The 19,305-nt window shown below is 39.6% G+C and overlaps 1 protein-coding gene across 1 annotated transcript in view; it reads right to left on the bottom strand.

Moving 5' to 3' along the window:
* The window catches only part of ELOVL2 (ELOVL fatty acid elongase 2), a 52,626-nt gene that overhangs the window by 13,425 nt on the left and 19,896 nt on the right, over positions 1-19,305 (bottom strand). The window contains 2 exon segments of the mRNA XM_065629460.1: positions 8,753-8,940; positions 12,570-12,633. Coding sequence (XP_065485532.1) covers positions 8,753-8,940; positions 12,570-12,633 — 252 coding nt within the window.

The following is a 19,305-nucleotide window of genomic DNA, read 5'->3' as shown; positions in this document are numbered from 1 at the left end:
AGCTATCAATGATGTGGAAGGTAAGCAGCTTACCCAATGGTACTAAATGAGCCAGCTGTATATCTGGAACATTAGCTGGTACCCCGACACAAGATGTTCAGTTACCACGTCTCTCTCTAATACCAAACTCATATGTTATTTCTACTGTTTCAGTCGTGTTCACTTTCACATGCTGAGCACTCTCTTGACTCCGCAGAGCTGATGGTGGTGTTAATGCAGAGATGGTGCAAGTGCAGAATGTATAAAAGAAATGAGAAATCCTCTCTCACAATACAAATTCTCTCTCTTTGGAAAACAATTCTTCGAATGCTTTGCATTCTTGGCAAGCTATCCTGAAAATAATATTAACACACGCATTGTTTACAGCTATTTAGAAAAACAGATCACGTAAAGAGGAAAATGCTGCCTTGTGAAAAATTGCTACTAAATATCAACATCCTGTTATTAGTTGAGTTTTTAGATTTTGCTGTTGCTCTAATGTTCTTAACAAATTACTCATCTGGTTGAATATAAGCAGCACAAGGATTCACAACACTTGCTTTACTGTAGCCTCTAACTCTTGCCCTTTTTTTTTTAATTATTAAATGGGAAATCACATTGTTCAGGAATAAGAGCTGGTTCCTCTGTAAGAAATCTCAGCAGGGGATGGACAGGATGGAGCAGCAGGTGCCAGAAAATGGTGCAAAAGCCTCTCACCTTGCTGAGTAGCAAACTAAGCACCAACAGCCCGGACCCAAGGACCTGTGCCCTGCTCATTTCAAGTTTTCAGCCTGAAAAATCTCACAGCTGTAGCTTGTTCCTGCATCTGTCCTCTACAGGTATACTAGAAAGGAATGTGATTTTTCTGAATGGATAGTCTTATTTCTACTGACTGTGGTTTCTTTGTGCTTTTTGAGTTGTAGAAAAAGCTATGTGCATGTTGGGCTTTCGTAGAGACAAAATGCCTGGAAGCAACAAGGTGTTTCGCCTTGTCCCAGGGAAGGAGAAAGACAGAGGGTGAGGCACCAGCACCTGGAAGATGAGCAAGCCTTATAAGACATTTGGAATATTTTCAGGTTACCCAGAGAGAGGGTTGGTGTTTGCAGTCTCAGTGACATGCACAGATCTTCCCACACACACACCTTTCTAATATTTTAGTTCACTTATTTATGCTAGTATTTATACTTCTGTTCCCTATTTATTTTCACAAAATTTTTAGGTCCTAGTTATAATTCCAAAATCAACGCTTTAGCAAAGCTTCACATGTACCACTTTACCCTCCAGAAGGATCCTCTTTGATTCTGGTTCATGACTGTAATGTCCATCTTGATCTACCTTGATTTTTCCCTATCAGAGCCAAGCTAAACAGGCTTGTAAAACACCTTGGTATCTGTGAAACAGTTCAGAAGAGAAAGCCAAAACCGATTATTGAAATTAGTATTCCAACAATTGGAATTCCTCTCAAAAGTTCAGAGTGGGAGGTCTGGATGATGCATTTAGTCATATGGTTTGGTTTTAGGTAGTCCTGTGAGCAACAGGGAGTTGGACTCAATGATTCTTATGGGTGTCTTCCAATTTGAGATATTTTGTGATTCTATGATGAGCACTAGTGTCCTTCTTGTGGAAAAAAATGGAGCAAGAAGCCTTTTGCCAGTATTAGGTATATGATGTTTTACTGGGTTTTCTGTTGGACTCCAGCCCTCAGGCCAATTAAAACACCTTGATCTGACCACTGTCCTCAAGAAATGGAGGGCTTGCTAAATGAAGGGGACTAATCTACGTAGTGGAAAGAAGGGTCTAACTTGCAGAGCTGTGAATCATCTAGTTCCCTTGGCTGTAGGAGGAGATTTTTGCTAGTGCTTGTCAACAGCAACTCCTCCCTAGATCTCTAGACTTGGACAAAATAGCCCTAAAACAGTTGCATCCAGGTCAGATCCCAAGGAAAACGAGCCTAAGTAAAGGTTCGGGTCAGTCGCATTTTTTATTTTAAGTGAATTTTAGAATGAAATGCCTCAGAAGATGACCAGTGTCTAAAAACAGAGGCCAGATATTCATCACCTGACTTTCCTTTTTCAGTTCTTAAAGGGAAAAATCAGCTCCTTGACTGTAACACAGCACAATTCCACAAGCATGCAACATCTGAATTGCCTCCCCATCCCCAAGAGGCTGGGCAAAGGCATGTCGCAATGCTCCTAAGGCTATTGTGCTTTCATGTAATAAGTAGATGAACAGAGGAAGATACTGTTAATCATCCTTGATCTATCATTAAATCAATCTTAAGCAATACCTAAAAAGCTTTGAGATGGGTTTTCTGGCTACGACATTCAATAGTAAAATCATCTGTGAACGATATTTGAGGAATATTTTTCTATATAGGCTGACTATTTTTGGACGAGCCTCTAAGAGTTGTGGTATAATCCCAGATTTTAAATGGACAGCGGAGATGCAGAACAGCCTGTGTTTCCAGATTGCTGGTCTTCTGTCTGAAAGATCTCAAATAAGGTGCAGTCTGGCAAGCCCATAAACCCCGTAGGGAAGTAGTGTGGCCTAGATGGTCCAGCCCAGGGCTGGAGGATTCCAGGAGCTTAGTTCCGATCCTGCTGCTTGGTCAGTGCCTCAGTTTCCCTAAATGTAGTGTTACTTAATAGTGCTGTTCTGCCAAACATTAAACAGATGCTGAATAGGAAACACAAGATTTTTCACAATTAAAATATTTTGTTGTCCCTCCTTATGATGCAGCTGAGATATTTTTTCATGGAGACAGAAGTGTAAAGTGCGTGCTTTGTGCTACTCCTTGGTAAGGCTCTGCATCTCTCCATGGGTGTAGCTAGAGGTCAAATAATTACATGTGTGGTGGCTCAAAAAAAGATTAGCTAATCCTGTAATACACCGACTGGGGTTTGCTATCCTGACCTGCAATATGTACAGCTGGGCTCCCTGATGGGTCTCTCAACCTGTCTGGGCATCCTAACTAGAAAGAACCTGGTTATTCCAGAGCAGAGAAACTAAGTGGTCCCATGCTTTCTTCTTTTTTTGGAGGCTAGAAAGTTCATAATTTCGATAAACGATTTTTTTTTCTTTCAACAAAAACTATTTCAAATGTAAAGTCATGTTGTTGAGAAACTCCTAGGCAGTTCCATTTAATGCCTCTTACGTAAATGAGAGACTGCTAGAAGGATTAGTGAACTAATCACATCAAAATCACTTGAACTTATGAATGCTGATTCTTTTGTGTGTTGCTGTTGTCTGGAATAGTGAAACAGGCTAAAACAAATCCCTTCTAGGCTTATTTTTGATGAATCTTTGATTACATGTCCCATTCTGAATAGCTTCCATTCATTACTTTGAAATGGTTGTATCGAAATCTTTGCACATGTGAAAAAAACTTCATCATATAATATATTACTCTTGATTTCTAGCAAAGTTCTAGTGCAGTCTATTTGAATTGGGCAGGTGAGATCCAGAGCACTGCCTTTTTCATGAGCAGGCTAAATGTTTCACCTAAATGCAGAGCTCAGAAAGGTCAGTAGAAAAGAGAGGGAGAACTCAGAGGATCAAAAGTGAGAAGTGAGGACAACATGTCCAGTTAGAATAACTGCAGGTGAGAACAGCAAAGTCAGCTCCTCAGTTCTCCAAACAAATTATCTGATTAAGATCGAAGAACACCTGGGAATTTAACTCTATCCAGATGAAGATCTTACTTGCTCAGAAAACCTATTTATTTTTTTCCGAACGTTTCACCACTTTACACTGCACTGTCAGTGACCTTTTGCTGACTAGTTTATCTTTCTCACTTCTCCGTTTTTCTAGATTATAGAAAAGAACACCTGATTGATTCTGTTTTCTCACTTTGTTCTTTTCCTCTTGCTCCCTTAAGGTTAAGATAGTCTTTCTGTCCTAATTAAAGAATTGCTTCAAAGGAAGCTTTCACCTCAAGCACCAGTTCTTATTGTTCTAGAATCATTACTTGCTTCTCTGCTAAATTTACATTTGCTAAATTCTGGACAATTAATGAAGAACTAAATAATTTATTACAATATTTTTAAAAAATAAAGTATTATTATGTTGAAGTTGGATTTCTATAATAAAATTCCAGGATAGTCAAATCAACTAGCATCTATGTATTTTTTTTTTTTTACATTTCCTCATCACCTGCACTGTTAAAATTTTACTTAGACCTTCTGCTATTCAAGCTCTATGTTTTTAGCATTTGCACAGTTAGGAAGCAAATTTTTATCACATCAGGAGAGTTGAAGTACTCTCTTTTTTGTTTTGTTCCTTTCATTTTGTCCACAGCTATCCCAAATTCAGGTATTATACTGGACTTTCTAGCAATTTCTGAGATGTTATCCCAGTTGCAATGTGTAGGGCTAAAAATGATGTCTGGTGGCTCTGATTGTGCCAGCATGGTGGTTCTGACCTTTCCCTGCTATCAGAGGATACAATGAAGGCAATTCTGGTACTCCTGGAAATCCTCATGTCATCTTGGCACCTATAGATCTGTGAGTCATTACTACAGTTCAGAAATTTTACTTACTGTCGGATGAATGGTCAGCTCCTAGAAAGTGAAGGTAATTTACCTTTTTTTTTTTTTTTTTTTTCTTATGGCTTCACTAAAAAGGGTAATGCACTGGTCTTGCAATACTTGTGAAATTCAGCTCTTTCACTTTTGCTCTGAATTGAGGAGTCCTCACATGCAGGTCCTGCTTCCCCACATGGATGTGGTTGCTTGCTTCCAAATCCTATGAATTTGTATTAAGTTTGTGAAGCTACCTGGGGATACAGGCAGCTTGAGACATCACACCACCCCTACGCTAGTGACACATATCACTGGATCATCTCCTTTTTAATCTGACCCAGATAGTGCCAGTGTCCTGGTTTTCTCAGTGCCTGATCAACAAAAGGACTTGGATGAGAGCTTGATGGCTAGCTGAGATTTAATGTAAATAGGGCAGAGGTGATCCTTATTGCTGGGGAAAGCAGCCTAAGACCATGGTAGAGATTATGACTTTTCCTATTAATGAGAGTATCCTCGCCTGAGTAATTTCACAGTTCAGAGATCAGCACTGGTCTCCATTGTTTCCAGTTTTAATTTATCATTGGAGTCATGACAGTTTTATCTTGTGGTAAACTTCAAAACCTTATCCTGGCCTCCGGTGCCTCAGACTGCATCCCTGGGAGTGTGGTTTGTGAGCTGACTTGCACATGAAATAATTTTAAAATACACAAAGACCTGATTGCTTTTCACAGTAAGCTGATTTCCTGCTCATAGTTGGCACTTTTAAGATCTTAGGAAAAGTTTTTTGCAGAGGAAAGGCACATTTTTCTAAAAGTTTTGCTAAAAGTTTTGATTTTTATTAGAATAAAAAGGTAGTGGTTTTTCTTTATGCAGATTTTTGACAATGTTACTGGAAATTGTTAGATCAGTAGGCTTGATCTGGGTCTATGAACACTTAATGGTGCAGAAGAGTACACAAACAATAATAAACATTTGATGCAGGCTTCTCTTGTAGTGGCAACGGTATAAGGATTGTCTGCTGGCCCCTTGACAGTGCCCCTGAAGCTTGACTAATTTAAGCAGATAATGTGTCTAAGCTTCAGGTACTTGAAAAAAGCACTGCTCCAAAACCAAGTGCTCCACTTTTCCATTATATTCCATGGGCAGAGGTAAGAGCCTTTGACTTCAAAAAAAATCTGTTTGCCTAACTCAGAAGTCTAAATCAAGGTCCAATAGCCTGCCCTTCTGTGAGGCCTTCAAAGGCTCCTAACTCCTCTGTGACATAAAGATTTTGAGACATCTCAGTAAGTTGAGGGCAGCTGGGCAGAGCTGGTTTTATTTAGACCTTGTCCCTAGGGGATAGTAGAAGTATCTGACCTTATGCTAATGGCATGTCTTAGAGTTGTCCTGGAGCTATTCCTCCAAGTACTTTAAGGGATTGGTTGACCTCAGACCTCATGGAGCTAGAATCGGCTCCCAGATACTGCATGCCCATGGTGCAGTGCATGGAGCTCTATCTCAAAAGAGGAATCTGCCCTTGGAGATTCATTATAAAAACAGTCCTTTTGTTATGACTCCTTGCTATAACCTTTGTCTTCTTGCCTTGAGGTTGTACAAATCAACTGCAGTCAAGGGACAGCTAAACTAGCTCAGGGGATGAAGGTGAGGAGATGAAGAATTGCAGCACAGGTACCCCATCAGTTGGTTTATCATGTTTCTTATTAAAGCCATCATGTGGAACAGTCTGCATTTGGAGATACACTCTTTCTTTTGAAAGAGATCTTTTTCTTTTGAATGTCTAAGAAGTACCCACTCCATTCTGGAGCAATCACAAGAAAAGGTGTGTGGCACCTTATAAACAAAATCAAGAACAAATAAGAACAATACTAATAATGGGGTTTTTTATTATTATTTTTGGTGGTTTATCTCTATAATAGAGCTTACTATTTTATGGTTTATGTCTGTTAAGAGACCAGAGGGGTTCAGGTCCAGTAGGACGATGGAGGATAAGACAACTGTTATAGATGTCTCTAACTAGGAATTAATCCTGAATCATACTCACTGGAGGGATCAGCTATATTTACATAAGAAACCACTGTGCAGGATGCTCCAAATATAGGTAACTCTTGCCTTAAAGAGCTTACTGTTCATAAAAGACAGAGAGAATAAGGGTCAGAGAGAAGCTTTGGAAATGAAGCATTTTGAAATGTTGAGTCATTTCCCTCTCCCATTTGCCTGTTTTCCTTCAGCAGGGATGTGCAAGCTACCTCAGGCAGGTCTGCAAGACTCAACTTATTTTCTGCTCCTTCACAGCCGAAGCTGTGATCGGAACCAGACAAGTAGACTATGAAAAAATACAGAGCCAATGTTATGGAAGAGTGTTTTGTACAGTGTAAAACCAGCCTGGCTGACAGTCCAGAGCCAAGAGCGAAATCTGCAATAAAATAGCTGGTAGTGCAGATTAGCTGTGATGTCTCCTGGGTTCCCAACAAACACAGAATATGGACCTGTGAGCCACCAGCAGCCATGTCCAGCTGCAGCCTCGGAGGCAGAGATCAACAGTCACCAGCTACAGAATCAGGGTTTAAAGGAACTAATCTGAGGACTAACACAACTGCCGCAAAGTTAGCCTCTGGAAGAAAAGGGCAGTGAGGCAGCTGGCTGGGAGCTGGCTCAACACAATTCCTACAAGGATATGAGAGTGACAAAAGAACAAGTCCATTTCATTAATGTAAATGAGACCTGCTAAAATCCTCTTTGTCGATTCATTTGCTTGTGGCAGTCTGCAGGGGAAGGGAGCAGTATTTTTGTTTTCTATTCTGGTGGCAGTCTGCAGGGGAAGGGAGCAGTATTTTTGTTTTCTATTCAGTTAATCCTTTTTGCTGAGTCCTCTTACTGAACACAGTGATCTGTATACCTTCAAGCAGAATGGGGATTTAAACATCAAAGCTCTGATTTAAATTCTGGAGGACTATCAGTATGGAGTCATCAAACCTTCCAGCAATTGTGCTGGTTTCTCCTTTGCTCTGGGCTAGATCCTGCACTCTCGAAAAGCCGTGGCAATCTCTGAAACCAGATGGAGCCTTGACCAGGACAAAGCTCTGTGTAGCACAATCGGTCCTTTGCACAAAGGCCCAGACCTAAACTGCTGTTCAGCCTTTTAAACAGACCAGTCGCCTGGTGTTTAGCTCAAATTAATTTAAAACTTGAAATTTTGGGGGTCTTGTTTGGCTTCTGCAAGGTTTCTTCTCCAGCTGTCAGAACTGTTGGTCCTTGTTTTTCTCATGGAAACTGTTGTTGTGGATTGGAGCCCAGGGAGCAAGAAATGCTCAGGGCTGTGCAGGCAAGGCAGCAACACTTCCACAGGTCGCACCATGAAATCAAGCACATACTTCAGCTAGGGCTTCTTATGCCTGGGGTCAATTTTTAAGCCAAGTCAGGAAAATGTTTTGTGGTTTTTGTCTTTTAGTGGGTTTTTTTCAGGGCTGCAAGTGATGGAGGTTAATGGTTGAATATCAAAACTACCTCAATCACAAGGCTGAGAATGGGGACCTCCCATATAATATAAAAATAGTGACTTCTGGCTTCTGCTCCTCACTGGGGACGTGAAAATACATGTGTCTTTGCTGACAAGAGCTCTTTGAGTCCCTTGCTGTTGCAAAATCACCAGATACATTCAAACCTTTCTTCTGGCTATGAATGGGTCCTGATTTCTGTGAGCATATTCCTTCCTGATAAGTACTCGGGAAATAATCTGTGTGACCATGTTCAGGCTCCAAATCCCTGTAGCACTTGCTTTTGTCTGAAGTGGCAGGTTTTCATCATCTGTCTTCTGCTTCATGTTACTACTGTCTAACTATATGATGGAAGCTTTTTAGTCAGGAGAGCAGAAAAACAACATTGAACTGCCAAGACCATAAATAAATCAGTACTTACTCTCATCTATAAATCTGCTCACATTTCAGCGTGGGTATTTGTACATAGAAAAATCTTTCCATAGACAGTCATACAAATAAAGCCCAATCTGTGGGTGTACTCACGGGTGCTGAAGAATGAGGTATAGGCCTGGTTTTGAGCTGAGCGACTGCTGCAGATTCAAATTTGTGCTGAGACAGTACAGTACAACTCACCATCCAATTGCTAAGGGACTTTTCTTAAATTTACTTTGCTTGTGATGTTGAATTTCCTAGCAAAACTATCTGTTGCTAAGATATTTCTGCTAAAAACTGTGCATTGCTCACCTTTCTCAGCCCCACTGCGTGGAGGAACGCTTACCTCTATGAGCATGTACAAGGAGAGCAGTGTGATCCCAAGGTTATAAACAATGAGGTGAACTCTGAGGGAGAAAGGAGGTCTGTCCTTCATGAACTTGTTGCCCAGCCATATGCAGAGTAGGTACGCTCCAGTAAGGAAAAATGTGGGAAGGTAAGAGTCCAAAAGGAACCATCCTCTGACCCTGGTGTCTGAAAAGAAACACAGGCAGCAGGCAATTAAGAAGGCTATGGTAAGGTATTGCTAAAATCAGGCAGATTACATAATGAAAAAAGTCTGCTAAAAGCGTGAGAGGGAATCTGCTGTGTCCTGCTCACATTAAGGGCTCTATTCATTGCTTTTACCACCCTAAAACTGCAGACTAATTCAGAGAATGTGTGGTGAAAACTGTATGGAATTTCTTGATAATTTAAGGTCACTTAAATCTCCTCATTTTAACAGGAAAGAAAAAATGAAAAAATCATTCCTATATGCTTATTTAATTTAATGTTTTGACTTAATATGTAATTAAATCATATCTTAAATCTGCTCAGTGGACAATTTGCAGATATAAAGTACAAATGTAAAGTTGCCAGTTCATATATTATTTTAATTCTGCATTTGTAATATAAGTATGAATGTATATACCATTTGCTAGGAAACATTTGCACAAGGAGAGGATTTTTCAAAAACATTAAATATGAAAAACAAATGGGGAAGTGTTTACTTTGATTATTAAATATGTTTGACAAGGCAACGGCTTGCCTTCTCATAGATTCTGTTCCATTTTCACAGTCCCGAAATGAAATATTAAGGTCAAATCCCACTTGCTTTATTCACACAAGTAATCTCATTGGCAGTAATCAGATAGTTCAGTGTATATGAGCAAAGCCTAATCCTAGATGCCAATCTGGAGGCACGGCTTCATTGTCCTATGAGCAACTGGATGTCATGAGCAAAAGGAGTGTGGGTTTTTTTTTTCCCTAAGATGAAGCAAAACTTAGAGTAAATTTTCCACAGTAACAATCTTCAGACATTTATGTATGAAAAGAACAGGGGGCATCATGGCTAGTTTTTCAAAAAGGTTAATTTAAATCTGTAATGATTTACAAAATAAGTGAAGAAGTAAGTCAGTGAGTAGCTATTGTGCAGGTCACAGTAGTTCTTTCTGTTCTTAGAAACTGTTTTAAATTACTTAGTTTATTTTTTACAGAGACCAAGATCATGTTAAAAATTGTAACAGATGAAAAAGTATTCACAGTGCGTGAAAAAACATTTTACAATTTTTCCACCTGTGTTGAGTTTGGAAAGGACTGGGCAATGGATGATGCACAAACTAAATGTGCCCAAGCATTTAGAAAGCTGTTGCCCATTGCAATTTTGCTGTACTGTATTCTTTCTGACTATTATTTCCTCAGATAGATAGATAGATATACAGGTATACGTAAAGTGAAAATTTGAGTTAGAGTAAGCTGCTTATGAACAGGTCTATGAACATCAGCTTGATTTCTCAGTCCACTCTGCCTCTGTTTGCCACCTTGCTTCCGTCACAGTGGCTGTAACACTCGTGCTGGATTTGGGCGCTGCATGGGCTGTAAGCTATTTCGCAGGAAAGACTTTTAACCACACCTAATTTACTGTGGAGGTCTGGTGCTCCCCTGGTTTTGAGTCTCCCTTCTGAACTCCCAAAAACCTCTAGGAGAGGAGAGGTGTAGGATTAAAGCAGTCACAGCAGCACAACCATCTATGACAGAGCACCATCCTTCCTTTGGGGTGGCCTTGCTTTGCTGTGCGTTACCAAGCTAGAGTGCCTGTTTTCTCTTTTCAGATCTCAATGCCTATTTAAGATCACCTCAGTGTGAGAGTAAAACACTCCCAACAGCCCTCTTAAAGTCCACAAGCCACATGTGAAGCTCTGGAATGGATGTTTTTGAGGGCATTCTGCTCCTGTGTGGGCTCCAGTTTCTCCTCCCATAAAGGCTCTAAACAGGAGACAGGAGTCACAGGTAAAGGTTCTGCATGTGAGTGTTGATCTAGTGTACATTTTAGGAACATAAGAATTTAATTTAATTGTTATCCTAAATGGAGATGTAGAAAGCAATCATGTCAGCAAGGCCATGATCTAAAGAAAAGTCTCCCCATCTGAGGATTGCAACACTTGGTGCATAAAGGTTACTTGCACAAAGGCCAACTGCCATCAGCAGATAACGAAACAGCATGTTTGGTCAAAGAGAAAAATTGGAAGAGATGAGAACACAAACTAAACATCATTAAATGCTTCCCCAGTACTCCTTCAGAAGGTTTTTACTGTGCTGTGAGTGGCCACATGAGTGTGGGCTGATCCATGCAAAAGCAGAACTAATGTGCATGTTCAGATCAGCATGTCAGGTATATTTAAGATCTAGACTATTTCCATTTTGAGAGAAATTATTAAAACATATACTATTACCGATTAGTTTCCAGCCCTACCTTGGTACCTTGAAGGGTTAATAGCAGAAAGTGATTTATAAATGGCAGTGACTATTTTGTTTCCACTTACATTTATCCTTGAATGACAAGAAGAGGAGGTTTTTATGTGGCAGGAAGGGAGGAAAGGGAATATATTTCAGAAGGAGGAGAGATCAAAAGTATTTCTGTTGACTGACAGTTTGATCTCCATGTTCAAGTAGTATAAAAGTATGCTGTAAACAGGAGAAAGGATTATTTTTACTATGTCAGACCCACACAGCATCCGAATTTGAGACCAAGGCAGCGAATAAAACTACAATGTGAAAGCACTGGACTAGAGCAGGGGAAGGAGCAGGCACTCAGAAGCTCTGACTGCTCTATGAATAAACTCATTGAAGGCCACTGGCTGTGATGTGCCAGACCCTTGGGGTGAAATCTTGGCTCCTTTGAAATGAATGGCAGGCCTCCCAGGCTCTTTAAAAGTATCAGGCTTTTATCAGCGAGGTTTAGAAACATTTTGATTCAGGTTTCTGTATACCTTTGGACAGTTGGTGTCTGAGTAGATTCAGCCCTTTTCAGGTGCAGAGGGTAGATGGTTTTGCACCAATGGCTTGCCACTCTTTATACTCAACTGAGGAGTGCTTATTACTTTATCATAATTTTATTAAAGTCTGTCCATTGTTGATCACCTTTATTTCTTTCAGGAATGAAACAGGTAACCAATTAATTAGATTTAACTCCTGCAATTCAATATTCATTAATTTTGCGTAACAGCAGACAATACTCTGCAGATGAAGATTACCCTGGAAAAATGCTGTCTTGCAGAACTATATAGCTATTTCGCTGTTTCTCATTTTGCTTTGAGCCTAGATAATCTCCTATCCAGAATAATATTGACTAACACCAAATTGTAAGACCACTTCTTAAGAGATGCAACTGATGGGCATGTATATATATGGTTTCTGTTCCCTGATTCAAAGGACTTGGTCTGCTAGTTAAAAAGCAAACATTCAGGTAAATTTGTGTACAAAGTCCAGCTGATACCCGTGAACAAAGGCACAAAATATGCCTATTTATAAATAATTTTTTTAAAAAATCAGTTTAATTTCTTCTCTCATCTTCAGTACAATCTGTGATTTGTTTTAATTTGTATGACAGATAATACTATGTCTAACACTCAAAAATCTATTGACTTCCTATAAATGCAGTGTATTGATATATTTCCTACAATAATGGTATGTTCCTGCAAATACTATGATTCTGCCTTGTCCACATTTTCAATGAGAAATTATCCAGATATAAGATTTTGACTGTTTCTATTTATTAGAATATTTTTGAGTGGTAATCTGGATAGGTATTATTTCCTAAAAGGGCTGTAGGTGGACCAGCTTACCTCGAGGACCAAACATATAGTCCACAAATGCATTTACTTCCTGGTCAAAAGCTTTCAGGTGCTCCTAGAAAAAATAAAAAGGATATGTGATATGGCTCATACAGAGAATACAATTAAATAAGCCCAACAAACTGGCAAAGAGCATGTCATGCTCAAGCATTTCCAAAGTACACAACATCATGTCTACTGATAAAACCAAACTCTTTAAAAAAATTATTTAGACTGGACTGTGGTCTAGATAACTTTATAGGCCTTGTTATTGGAAACTACCTAAACCAGAAATCTTTAGGAAAAGAACTTAAGGTTTTACAAGTGAAAAAGAACAATTATCACACCAAACTCATCTGTGATGGATGTCTTTTTCTCTCCATGCTTTTCTGTTTGTTTTTTTAATATTTTCTCAACTGATTTCTTTTTTTTTCTTTTTCTTTTTTTCTTCTGTAGAGAGGAGCTGGCAATTCCTTTGGTAAGCTTCACAAAACTACCTGATTGCAACCAGCCTAGTGACACAGCTTCAGCTGAATATCTAGATGCTTTACTCTTCAAGAAGGAAACCTTTGGGGTCAGCCAACTGAGATTTCTCTAAATCAGTCTCCGAGTTCCTAAAAACGTCTGCAGGAGAAGCCAGACCTCCAGTAATGAAGTTCAGGCCATGTGTGGAGGGAGGAAGAAGAAGTATACATTACAGAGATATTGTACTTTGAAGTCTAAGTCAATGAAGCTGCTAAGCTGGCAAGTTTGTGTCTGTTGGTGACCAAGTTGGGAGCTAAGTCATGATCAACACAGCTGTTCGCTCAGTCAGATGTGGTGGCTTCTCCAAAATCCTTCTTCCTCGACTCCGGTTCTGGGCGGTGGCTTCCTGCATGCCGATGCCTAAGCAACTCTGCCACAGCCTGAGGTCATAGAATCATAGAACCATGGAATAGTTTGGGTTGGAAGGGACTTTCAAAGGCCATCTAGTCCAAGCCCCCTGCAAGAGCAGGGATATCTTCAACTAGTTCAGGTTGCTCAGAGCCCCATCCAGTCTGGCCTTGAATTTTTCCAGGGATGGGGCATCTACCACCACTCTGGGCAACCCATGCCAATGTTTTACCACCCCCACTGTAAAAATTTTTTTCCTCATATCTAGTCTGAATCCCCCCCTCTTTTAGTTTAAAACTATTACGCCTTGTCCCATTGCAACTTGAGGCCATTTGCTCTCATCCTATCACTTGTTACTTGGGAGAAGAGACCAACCCCCTCCACACTACAACCTCCTTTCAAGTAGTTGTACACAGCGATCAGGTCTCCCCTCAGCCTCCTTTTCTCCAGACCAAACAGCCCCAGCTCCCTCAGTCTTGTGCTCCAGACCCTTGACCACCATCATTGCCCTTCTCTGAACTCTCTCCAGCACCCCGATGTCTTTCCTGTAGTGGGGGGCCCAGGAACACAGGATTCGAGGTGCGGCCTCACCAGCATCAAGTACAGTGGTATGATCGTTTCCCTAGTCCTGCTGGTCATGCTATTCTTGATACAAGCCAGGATGCTGTTGGCCTTTTTGGCCATCTGGGCACACTTCTGGCTCATGTTCAGCCGGCTGTCGACTGACACTCCCACGTTCTTTTCCTCCAGGTACCTTTCCAGCCACTTTTCCCCAAGCCTGGAGTGCTGCCTGGGTTTGTTGTGACCCAAGTGCAGGACCTGGCATTTGGCCTTGTTGAACCTCATACAATCAGCCTTGGTCCATCTATCCAGCTCATCCAGATCCTCGTGTAGAGCCTTCCTACCCTCAAGCAGATCAGCACTCCCACCCAACTTGGTGTTGTCTGCAAAATATACCAAGATTGCTTTTTTCACAGGTTACCATTTTGATGCAACTTGTGACAGTTGACCTCTTACACCTGGCTAGGATGAGCAGATGTCATGCTGAATAGATGAGCCAGTCTAAAGTTAAATCTACCTCCTTATGAATGTGCTTAAATGACACAGTGGGGATTCGTAGCAGCTCCCAGCCCTGCTCCAGTCTGTCTTAATTAGCACCAGGTCCATTTGGTGCCTGGTTTGCTTTCATTGGTAATTTGAGAACAGAATTTTTTATAGGAGGTACAGCAGAAGAAACAAATGTCCCAGTATTTGCCTCCCTTTTAGCTTTTTTACAGCTTATCTTAGTTTACAGAAACAAAATCAGAGATTTACAAGAAATAGATTTACAAGGTTGTTAAAGACAATACACTTGTTTATATACCTAATACTAGTACTAGTATTTTGGAGAAAAAAAATTCTTGCTTTAAAAAAGAAAGGTCATTTTGTTTGAATAGTCTTGTTGCCTTCCTGTCAACACCACTACAAGAGACCATACCATATTTCTGGGTTTTAGAACATGTCCTTAATAGTGCCTCTGGGCCAACTAGATGCAAATGTCTTGCTCAACATGATCTGTTGTATTTCTGAAGAAAAGCAAATATTAAAAGCCTAAATAAAACTACATACTCAGACAACTCCTCTCTGGAAAATCACTGTAACAGCCTTTATCAATGCAGGTATTTGAGTTACAAGGCTAAAGATTAATGTGTATTTCATGTTTTTCCTTCTGTTTTACAGGACATTGCTCTTGGCATTGGCAATGCCAGCAGTTTGGCAGGATTTCAGACAGATTTGTGGAAGATCTATTTGCCTACACCTATGAAAAAGACCTTAGGAAAGATGAGGAGGGAGCATAAAGCCAATGATGATAAAGCAATACAGAGATCTCTAATGAGTTTCAACATTTTGCAAAAGAAATTGAAACAAGTGAATAAGTAGCATGGTGCGCATATGTGAATTACTGTTTTCATTCTGATTGCACTTAAAGCACAATTTCAAAGTCAAAAGGTATGGAAAATATAATTTCTCTTTCTTTGTTTATATAGCTTTGTTAGTGTTGGACTTCACTGAGAGACCAATGTCTACTGGTTTCCTAATAGTTTTAGTAAAAGTAGTATAAGCTGTGCAGAAATTATGCACATGGTATTTAAACAGTGCAGGTATCACAATACCTTTGATTTGTCAGAATACCAATGATCTTTAAGGATTATCTACTGCCCCCTGAAAACACTGCCTCAAGTGGTTTAAGTTAATCTTTATACAGCTATAAAAACCAGGCTACCTGGATCCAATGTAAGCATGAAAATCTCCTTTCTTTTACGGAAGCAAGTGGATGGACATGTCCCTGTCTGCTATTGTTCCCAGTGACAACCTTCAAAAATCTCCCAACCACTACCTTAGGGAACTAATACCACAGTCTAGAAACAAGGAGCTTATAGCCAAAATAACTTGTTTGATCACTTGGGACCAGAAATGGCCACCAGCAGATTGGGGAAATCACTGAAAATCTGAGGTCCAGAAGGAGAATTTGCCCACATGCATGGGGTTTCCATAACCTATGTTAGTCTAAGGATGGATATTCTAAAATCAAAGGCTCCTTGAAGTTCAGAGATGGCAATACCAGGGTTTTCTGATCTGGGCGTGCATGAAGTACTTTTTAAAGTACTGCTGTATAAAGTACTGACAATAACTGTGATTAAAAGGCAAACAAAAGGCAATCATTAAATATAGGCATACATTATGAGGTATGTTTGTGAGGCTTTTCATTTGATTTTGTGGATTTTTAAATGGCTTTCTGAAGTAAACTTCCCACAAATGGGTAAACTGCATTCAATCTTACTTATTCTATCTGGAAACCTTTTGTATTAGTGAAGTTTTTTTCCATGCAAAAACCTTGAATGTCATTCAGTATCTCAAAAAAAACCAAGATAATTTATTTCTTGTTGTTACACAGCTATACAGAAATTATAATACTCCGTACAAAAAGAGATCTTATTTCAGGCTTCAAACAAAAAACAGAAATGGGTGCCAGCCTCTGCTTTCTGATAGAGCTCCTGGAAGCTAATATGATATTTGAAACAACCATGATAGAAGATACATATATTAACTGTATGGCGATTTTTATTATTTAGATGGCAACTTTTCCTTAATTGCTTGAAGATTTCTGCTCTGTAAATAGTTAGTGACTGAGCAGTACTGGAATTAATCTGAATTTACCAGCGTGTTTAAAGAAACTCATTTTAGATGCCTGCACATATTTAAACACACAAATATTAAAGAAGTATTGGAAAACTATAGTGTTGGCTACAGAATGGCTGAAATAGGGGGTGAAATGTAACAAAGTGAAGCCAAAGATAAACCTCAGGACTGTGTCATGACTGCTCATAAAATTATTTTTTTAGCTTTTTTTATTGTTTGGAGCATTTAAAATTAATCTGGAACAAAGATGTACAATAGGGGACAATTCATCACCAGATTGTTTTAGACCAACTTCTAGGGTTTTTGTCATCTTTATCTTCTGTGATTTGTGTGTTATATCTGTAGGGGAAATATGTGTATAACGATACTTATAGAAAGCAGTGGAGAAATATGAAGCTGAAGGTAGAAAGGTGAGCCAGAGGTTGATATGTCTTTTGTCATTAGAACAAGGGGGATAGTCAATGAAATGGGAGGCAGGACATCCAGAAATTGATATTAAACTGTTACTTTATGTAATTTATAATTAATATATGAAACTCATTGCTAGATAATCTCACTGAGAGCAAGAACAAGGTGGAGTGAGCTTATGAGATAGACAGCTAGCTGGGTGATGAGACTGCTGCTACGTCCGATGGATGCACGGGGAAGGAAGGAAATTAGCTAGAAGGGACATTATTTCAGATCTTCTTTTTTAGCATCTCAGATTAATTGTTTCAAGAAACAGAAACTGGACTCCTTATCTGATATGGTAATGTCTGTGTCCCATGTTCTGGGACATTACAGGGTATTTCAAAAAGATGGACCAAATTTGAAATGACTGTATCTCTGCAACAGTGAACTGCCCATGAATGAAACTCCTACCACTTGAAAGGGCCGGGCATAGAGTTTCAATTTTTTTTTAATTGTTTTGTAAATTTTTGTGCAATTGTAACGTGTTGCCATAGTGAAAAATACTGTTTTGAAATTGGGTCCATCTTTTTGAAACAAACTGGGCTGCCTGAAGGGCTCTTTTGCCAATGTAAGATGCATCCATGCAGAATGTTTTTGCTAGTGTAGCAATCTCACTGCCTGATTCCTTCCCAACAAGCAGTATTGTGAAGCCAACAGACTTTTGTAACTGGATTTGTCCTATGACGGCATGTAATTTGGTATGGCAGAAGTGACTGAAGCTGAGCAGTACTGCAGCAAGGGAAGCTCTGCTAGTGGTCCGGGTCCAGTGAGGTGCCCAGATAATATGTGAACATTGTTTGGTAATGCTCCTATTTTGCAGAAGATAACCTAGAATAGCTAATAGAAAGAACACCGATGACTCCATATGAAGATACAGTTATTATGGGTTCCAAGAGAAGAGAGATCTATCTCTTTGGTTTTGAAAATGCAAGTTGTACAATATGTTTTAATTTAATGCAAAAATCTCTGTATGAAAAACACAGTATAATGAAGAAAAAAATAAGGCTGATCCTGATCCCAATTTAGCACACAAAATAAAAAATGAATAGTCTTCATATCTTCCTATTTCCTTTCGTGTGAAACTTTTCACAATAAACTTTAAGCACTCCAGGAGAAAAAGATGTTATTCTAGTCAGCAAATTATTTAAAAGACTTCAAGAGCAGTTCCAAAAGTAATGAAGAATAGTACTGTTGATACTTGAGAAACACTTAGTATTTCTGTAAGATTTCAGTAAAAGCCATATCTGGTCTGGAAACAATTTATTTGATTTTTAATGTTTTTCATCCAGATTATATTTTATTCCTATTATTTTTCTCATACTATGCAATATACACTCTATTCCACTGCTAAAGCTTGCATGCATACATGCAAAAGTCGGGATATTTTCCAGTTGATATTACCAAATTCTGCACTTTTTGTGACAAAAAGGGCAAGATCCTTGCAGCTGAGGGTTATTTTTGCATGTATTTGGAAATTAATGACTGCAGGTTGGCATCTTATGCAAGGCTGGTAGCTTGCAGGCCTGCCTGTTATCTGGCAGAGTAAGTTGGTGGGGGAGCTGATTCATCAAGCCAGCTGGTTTTCTCTAGAGGGGGTTGAGAGCAGCTGTTTGAACAGTGATTACAGCCAGAAGCACTGAACACCTTCTCCTGTGCTGATTTAGTCACTGCAGAGAAAGCCAAGTTGATGCTGGTGTTACTGAGGGTGAAAAAATAAAAGGGGAAGGTAGCTGCAAAGGAAAGCTCACAGATTTTGCTTTGGTAGCTGCTCAGGTTACCCTGCTTGCAAGACAATGCTGTGTTTTTCAGTGGCTTCCTCAATAAGAAGACTGGCTAGCAATTTCTGGTACGAAAAATGAATAGAAGGGTGTGAAGTTCAGTAAGCATGGAAAGGCACAGCTAAATGTAGTCAGAGGTTTTGTCTTCAGTAGTTACTGCATTTGAACTGTCTAGGTGACTTGACAGAGGATTTTTTTTTTCTTCCTGAAATATATATTTTTCACCTACATGCCTGTAATTTTGAAGTGAGGGCACTTGTGTCTAAAGATTCTCTTTATTGCTATTCAGATAATTTTACCATGTGGTTCAGCAATGCTCAAAGGAAAGCAGTAGGCCGCCAGCAATATCTGCACCAAACCTGAAGCAGAACATTTGACTTGCCTAAGTTACCAGGAGCATGCTAAAAGATGCTACTTACACAGGTAAACTGAATTTCTTCAGTTTTGTCCTGTTTTTTAGTTCTGCG

Source organism: Caloenas nicobarica, chromosome 2 (genome assembly GCF_036013445.1).
Source record: "Caloenas nicobarica isolate bCalNic1 chromosome 2, bCalNic1.hap1, whole genome shotgun sequence".
NCBI classification, from domain to species: Eukaryota; Metazoa; Chordata; class Aves; order Columbiformes; family Columbidae; genus Caloenas; species Caloenas nicobarica.
This window is presented reverse-complemented; position numbering and strand designations above follow the sequence as displayed.